Genomic DNA, 7065 nt, shown 5'->3' with positions numbered 1-7065 from the left:
TAGCATTTAAAGTGAAACAAGCACATTCAAGGGTTAACTGCAGCTGAAGGCAACATCGTTTACAATAAGGGGAGTAATTATAATTACAACTAAGTACATTACCTTTTGTTACATTTACAGCACAAAACTTGCACGAAACAAGAATTTTAAAATGGAAGCAAATACAACTGTGCTTTCTGAAGGCAAAAAGCAAACTGACAATAAATTTTACAACAAACCTTTATGGACCTCAAGCTGCAAAATCTGCAAAGCTCAATCAAGACAATATAACAGACTGTTACTGTTAAAAAGTTGCTAATATAAAAGTTACGACACTTTTAAAAAGACTGCATTGTTTTCCAGGTTAACAAATGCGGTACGCCATTCGTTCATACCATAAATTACTGGCTGACGCGGTTAAAATAAATTAATCTCATTGAAAGCTCGTTTCCAAAAAAATACTACGCAATATTTATAACAACGCGGATGGCTACAGACGCGGAATGCCGAGCGTTCTACGTATAACAATAGAGCACCCTTGGTGGGTGGAACAGTTTTAATCTGGCATCATTGACACAGACTATTGTAAATGTTCTGTTATATATTATGACCATAAATCTCTTCAGAATCTCCAAGTTTTTGTCTTCAAGTTTTGTAGGAAACTGATCTTTGCAAAAATACCAGATATATTATCAAAGACATCCCAAATTCTCCAGGCGGACTTCTCGATTTTGCCATGGAATGAACCTACAACATCACATCCTGTAAAAGCATGGAAGGAGGGTAGTCCCATGTCTTTCTCTGGCCCTATGGCGCTAGGAATGTCATGCACTGGTATCTTTTTACCTGTACCAAAGGCAACCCATATAGTCTCACGCCCAACATCTCACAAATACAGAAATTGTGATAATTATAGCAGTGATAACAATATCGGTATCATTTGTATTGATTAAAAGTATCTTGCAGCCTCCCCATGGAGTCAACTTATCGACTGATGTCTGTGTTGCTAAGTACGTTGTCTTCCTTTGGGATATTAATGGTTGAAGGCATGTTTACCATCGTTGCTATGTTGTCTGCTGTGATAGAGCCCTTGTTTATTTTGTCGAATTCCTGAGGAAATTTCCCCAGTTTATTGAGACCATGTTATCTCCTGATACTCGTCTCCTAATTCCTTTGCCCCTCTTAGATCTACTTTCGGCCTTTAAACTGGTTTGTTTGTACACATCAAACACAATGTCAGTTAATTAATCGGTTTTGTACCTTAATTACCGTTAATTACACACTACCCTATTTTTGCTATGGACGTTAACTTTCAAAATTACAATGTCAATTCTTGTGTGTTTATTAGTGAAACATACCACTGCAGGAAGTATGACATCTTTGGCATATTCATGAAATGTACTTCAAGTGTTTCTCCGTGTAACGTATTCACTAGCATTGATCCATCTATGATAATACCATCAGCTTATGGAACGACTGTAATGGTGTGACTTTTTCTTCAAGTATTTCTACGAGTTGTGCCTTTCTACATGTATTTAGTTAGTATCATTATTTGACTAATATTAGTTAATATTTGCATGATCGGTGCCATCTTAAATTTCTTAAGTGACCACCGTTTTCATATAAAACAAAAACCACTACTATGCAGGGATTGACGAGCTCGAACAATATTCCCGGCGCTCCAATTTGAGGATTCTTGGTCCTTAAAGAGGGTAAAGGTGAAGATGTCGGACCAGTTGTAATCGATCTTATCAAGGCTAAGCTACACGTAGATATTGGACCTAATGCCATTGATTGAGGTCATCGACTACCTACAAAGAATCCTAACAAACCACGTCCTATCATAATAAAATTCGTATGTCGCCAAACTAAAGACTTAATTTTCGTCGCTACTCAAAGGTACCAAGAGTGTTATAACTAAGGATCTTACGGAGTTGAGGGCGCTGCTGGTGAACGATGAAGAAGAAATGTTCTCTAATCGAAATACGTGGAGTAACAATGGATTTATCTATATTAGGAATAAAGGTGATATATTCAAAGGTGATATGGGCAATGTAACCAGCTGAATAGGTGAGGGTCGTGTGTGAAGTGTGCAGTTATCGATGACATTTACATACGTGTTCCTTCAAGTCATTTTTGGAAAAACTCCTTTATTTTTCTTTTTATCAATAACAATTTAGTTAGTGGTTCTAGTCTGTGATGAATTAAAAAAAAATCTATTCGAGCCAACAAATCAATGAAAATAATTAGATGTTTAAAATATCTGGGGTCATTTTACTAAAAAACGAAATGAATATTTTTATACTGGATTAGTCTAGTCTTTTGTTTTCATGCCCAGTCCTGAAATATAAAACCGCCCCTCGTAGTATCTAATTTGGTATATTATATGACAACGTAAATTTTGTCAAAAATATATCAAAATAGTATTTATGCTCTGAATTTGATTGAGTAGGCGCCCAAACGTATTAACTCATTGTCCAAGAAACGAATGCTCACTTGATGATCGTGAGCCATCAAAATCGCTGTGTACGCGAATTTGATTGTCAATTTTTTATTATGAAAAACTAATTTGCATAGATGAACAAAATTGCAAAGATCTCTGCTCAAATATTTGCGGCAAATCATTCAAGAGACATCTATTTATTTAAAGCAACAAAAATGCCGCAATTTAAACAGTAAATTTATTTACACTGTTCGATCTATAAAATGGGAGATGTGACCGTGGAGTTCAAAACGTTTGAAAAAAGTAAATTTACAAAGTTTCACTTTAGAAACTAAAAGAACTGTTTACTTATTAATCTCTCTGACTTTTAGCTGCGTGCATCGCCGACACTGAAACATGTGGATATAAAATTTTAAGCTTTTCCTTCGCTTTCCTAATTTTGTTTCCTGACAAGTATTAAGAACTCTGACCATATTAGGCCAGGTCGATCTGTCGACGAGTGACATTGTAGTATTATTTTTGGTCCATCGTAATTTTTTAATTGTGACAACTTTTCATAGTTTTCGTTTTTTATTCAGTATTTTTTTGGCGAAAATATTGGAAATCGCCCACATTTAATAGCTGTATTTCCCATACGACAGAAACGAGTGTAGTTAAAGTACGGAATTAAGAGTTTTCTAAAATCCGCGTCTATTTCCAAAAAAAGCACGTGCATTTATTAAGTTGACTGATATGAATTCCCTCGTCCTCTCGTCTTCATTACAATACGTCTGCAATCCCCCTTTAACATTTATCATTCAGCTTTTCTTACATTGTACACATCGCTTTTTCTTCCGACGACACATTTTTCTATTCTTTTCTCTGCTCCTGAAATATTTTACTCCCTAGAGAAAAGCCCGTGCTAAAAGTCGTCGAGATAAATTCCGAACTCATTCCCTGGGCGGCTCCTTCCTCATTGAAAATTGACTAAATCTCGTACAACTATTTCATACGGGAGAAATTATGTGTTGTAACTGATTTTATTCTATGTGAATGCCGTTATTCATCAACACAATGAGAAGGCAGCATCTAGGAACCAGAGTTCTATTATGTTATAATGTTGATATACAATTCGGAACCACGTAAATTCTATGCAAAGTGTAATACTCGAGGTCCATTATCTTTTAACAATCCACGAAGTAGCAAATTTCTGGAATAGCGAGTGGTGACGTTGTAAAACATCGTGTGGTTACAAACTGCTTTGAACATGCGCAAGAAATCGCGCTTCGAAAGACTAATGATTATGGCACCCACAAAATTGCTTCATAATTTTCTATCGCAACCTTTCCGCTATCAATTCAAAAGCGACGGAAAGCCCAAGGTTCTATACTTCAATAACCTTACGAATGGGAAAATTACGCAAAAAATCGATAATTAATGTCTGTCTACCACGACATCGCTCGTGAAAAGTTTTATTACATTGTGCTACGTAATTTTCCTTTATAACCGATTTAGGAATCGTTATAGGGTATTATGTGAAACTAAATTAAATTCATAACTATTTGCTTGGAATTTATTAATGCATACATAGAATTTTTATAAGGAGAATAGATCTTAGAAAATAGCTCGCAAACATTTATTATTCCGATGTCTATCTTTGTGTTTCTTTTAGATTAAGTACCATAAAGCTGCATGCGAAAAGTGCCATGAGAATCAAAAAATACAATTTTTCAGCCTGAAATATTTCATGGCAGTTTCTTTTAATATTCAGGTCACGCTGCACAAGAGCAGAGGGAAGCTAATAAATAAACTCATTCATAATTTAGATAGCTACACAAAAACTTTTGTCTGTACTGCGTCGAACTAATTAATTGATAAATAGTTGCACACTATTAATTAATACTGTAAATTGAGTCGAAACCCGTGTACCGAAAATGAAGTAATAAATTATTTTGCAGGTACCCCACCTATCTCTGGCATACACTAAATTCTAACACGTTCAAGATAAATTAATTTCCCATTTAAAGTTAAAATATCACATTTGGATGGAATGTGAAGGAATTTTAAAATGTGCTAAGTTAGTTAATGCACGTTCATTTATGCGTAAACTGACGATATACGTTTTATCTCCACCTATTAAATTTCCAAAATGTTCTCTTTCTTCGCCGGTTTATACTTTTAGAGTGTAGCATATATTGCTCGCATCCAGATTTGGAAACTCGAAATAGAATTAATGGACTAGCGGTAGTGTCGTACCGTAAGTCAATAAAAATAAAGTCTCTAATACTACTTTGCTTTTCGTCTCGTGGAGTATTGAAAGGACCATGATTAACGATAAGTGTCTTCATTAGTTCCGGGCAATAATATACTATACGGAGTGTTCTGAAAATAAGAAGCAATGGCGATGTATTGTTAGGGTAAATGTAATTGACAAACATTGCACACGTTTTTTGAATGGCGAACCCTAGTGAAGTTATTTTTTAGCCGAAGGTCGAGGACCAAAATTAAGATGCGAAATTAATAAGAGAGTTTTCTACTGTTTATGTACTATTTGTTCACTACTACATATTTTTTTAGGAGGACCGAGCTAGACATCTTAAACCTACTTGCACGATACTATTGTAGATAACTAGGCAAGCACGAAAATATTAAAACCAGCGAAAAAGTGATCCGCTCGATTAGCCGTATTGGAATGAAATAATCTCATGGGCATAAAAAAAGGAAATTATGACAAAGTATGGCATTCTCACTAACTAGTATAAATAGCGTAATGCGTGTAAACTGTTCTTTATACGTAAGCGAAATTCTATTCACTTGGAAACAATTGGAACAGCTCGTTTTTTTCTTCAAACATGTGGCTTTAAAAATCATAATAACCATCTATAACCTAAGTCTGCCCTTAGTAATAGTTATTTATTATACAAGACGATAAAGGGATATTTTAACCATTGAGTGAATTAACTTTCACGAGATGGTTAGTTTCCCTTTATCGTCGTGTATAATACAAAACTTTATTTTATAGCAGAAGCCATATAAATCATTGTAAAGCTTCTGACAGTTCTGAATGTAATTTACAGACATCAAAAATAGCAAGCTTAGGTTCTGCCGTCGCGATCGTTTCCATAGAAACAGAATTGTCATATGTTCTGAACGTCATTTTATATCGTGCATTTCAAATAAGAATGACAGATATCATTAGAATGCACAATCATTTGTTTCACTTTATCTACCCTTACGGTTAAGAGGGACCTTTAAAGAAGTTGCCAGATTTTGCCAAGCGCGGCGCTAAAGTCGCTAAAAATCGACATTTTTCATGAAATTTCAGTTAACAGATTCGATTGTAATTATAATGGTAACACCTACCGATTCCCCATAGAGGGCGCCTAAACTTTAGTGCGTTTAAGTCACTAGATATAAAAAGTACCGCAATCAGACTCTCTAAGACAGCAATCATCCGCTATTTTTGGGCAAAATTTGCTATCAACTGTCTCGGGGCTATGCAATGAAACAAGCACAAAATAAATATCATTCTCACTATTTCCACTATTTACGCTCTTCTGTTATACTAATGATAGCAAACGCAACAAATTGAGTGGGTTTCAAAGGGTCAGTTTGGCAACCCTACCTTTGAAAATGAGAGAGCGCACATGTTAACAGCTTCTCTATATGGAGCAATAATGAATCGGTTACCACATACACCCTGTCACAACATGGTAGGTCGATGCCTGAATAACAAACAACTTTACGGATGCCACCGAATATGGGATGGCAAAAGAAAGAGTGGCAATAAATTTATTTGAAAAGAAAACTGGCTTAACCGTACAGTCTTCCGGTTTATGGATTGATGAGGAAACAGAATTTTTAGGGGCCTCTCCTGATGGTAAAATTTTATCGTTGTAATAAAATGGTGTAATTTATTTATATTCCCTTTAGGGTTAATTAATGAAGAAAATGCATTAATTGAAGTCAAATCCTTGTTTTCTGCATCAAAGCTGAACGTCGCACCTATGGTGGAGGTAGTAGACGAAATGAAAAATAAAAAAAAGTACACTTGCTTAAAAAAAGATAACAATGGCGCCCTAGTTTTAAGAAATCACATCCATATTACTACCAGGTAATGTAGTAACTAATCAAAAGTGATTCTTAACCATTCTAATTTCTTTTTCAGATCCAAGGACAGTTACACATTTGCAAAAGATCTGTCTGTTACTTTATAATATATGTTAGCGACAATGTTAAAAAATTAAAAGAATCAGTAGGGATGAAAAACTGTGGCAGGAGAAGTTACGCCAGTTTTATAAGGAATGTGTGGCTCCTGAAATTATTACAAATAATATCGGAAATGGAAGAAAATGCCGAGTTCCTCCATTTATTTTAGATGCTACAATGGCCCATGAAGAGAAAAAATCCCAATTCCTAAATTGGATAGGGCTTAGCTAAATTTATATAATAAATGACTATACGGGGGTTTTGCTTAGCAGGGCAGTATTGCATACGATAATTTTTCAATTTTGATTCTAGTTTCAGAAAAACTTATATGTTAAACTGAATAAAGTGTTTTTCACATCTCCTTCAATTGACACACTCGCTACGCTCATGTGTCAAACTTTGAACTCGAGTTGCACAATTTCACTTTCTTCTCTAATTGTATAAATATTACCCAA

General features: G+C 35.0%; 1 protein-coding gene across 2 annotated transcripts; it reads left to right on the top strand.

The window, feature by feature from the left end:
* The first annotated feature begins 4497 nt into the window (after positions 1–4497).
* Positions 4498–6891, top strand: LOC116160020. 2 transcript variants are annotated; one of them, XR_004143116.1, is made up of 4 exons: positions 4498–5136; positions 5977–6281; positions 6335–6515; positions 6570–6891. XR_004143116.1 is itself a non-coding variant. In XM_031473133.1 (3 exons), the coding sequence occupies exons 1-3, from the start codon at positions 6167–6169 to the stop codon at positions 6616–6618; spliced, it is 345 nt and encodes a 114-aa protein (XP_031328993.1). In that variant the 5' UTR covers positions 5740–6166; the 3' UTR covers positions 6619–6891. The 2 variants fall into 2 exon arrangements, 1 of the variants encoding a protein (XP_031328993.1); XM_031473133.1 differs by lacking the exon at positions 4498–5136 and having other exon boundaries at positions 5740–6281.
* Positions 6892–7065: the final 174 nt, after the last annotated feature.

This window comes from Photinus pyralis, unplaced genomic scaffold (genome assembly GCF_008802855.1).
Source record: "Photinus pyralis isolate 1611_PpyrPB1 unplaced genomic scaffold, Ppyr1.3 Ppyr1.4_LG1, whole genome shotgun sequence".
Taxonomy (NCBI): Eukaryota; Metazoa; Arthropoda; class Insecta; order Coleoptera; family Lampyridae; genus Photinus; species Photinus pyralis.
This window is presented reverse-complemented; position numbering and strand designations above follow the sequence as displayed.

Coding starts and splice junctions, on each gene's coding strand:
- LOC116160020 (XM_031473133.1), top strand. CDS start 6,167: ATGGCAAAAGAAAGAGTGGCAATAAATTTATTTGAAAAGAAAACTGGC. Junction 6,282..6,334: donor TTTAGGGGCCTCTCCTGATG/GTAAAATTTTAT, acceptor TATTCCCTTTAG/GGTTAATTAATGAAGAAAAT. Junction 6,516..6,569: donor CACATCCATATTACTACCAG/GTAATGTAGTAA, acceptor TTTCTTTTTCAG/ATCCAAGGACAGTTACACAT.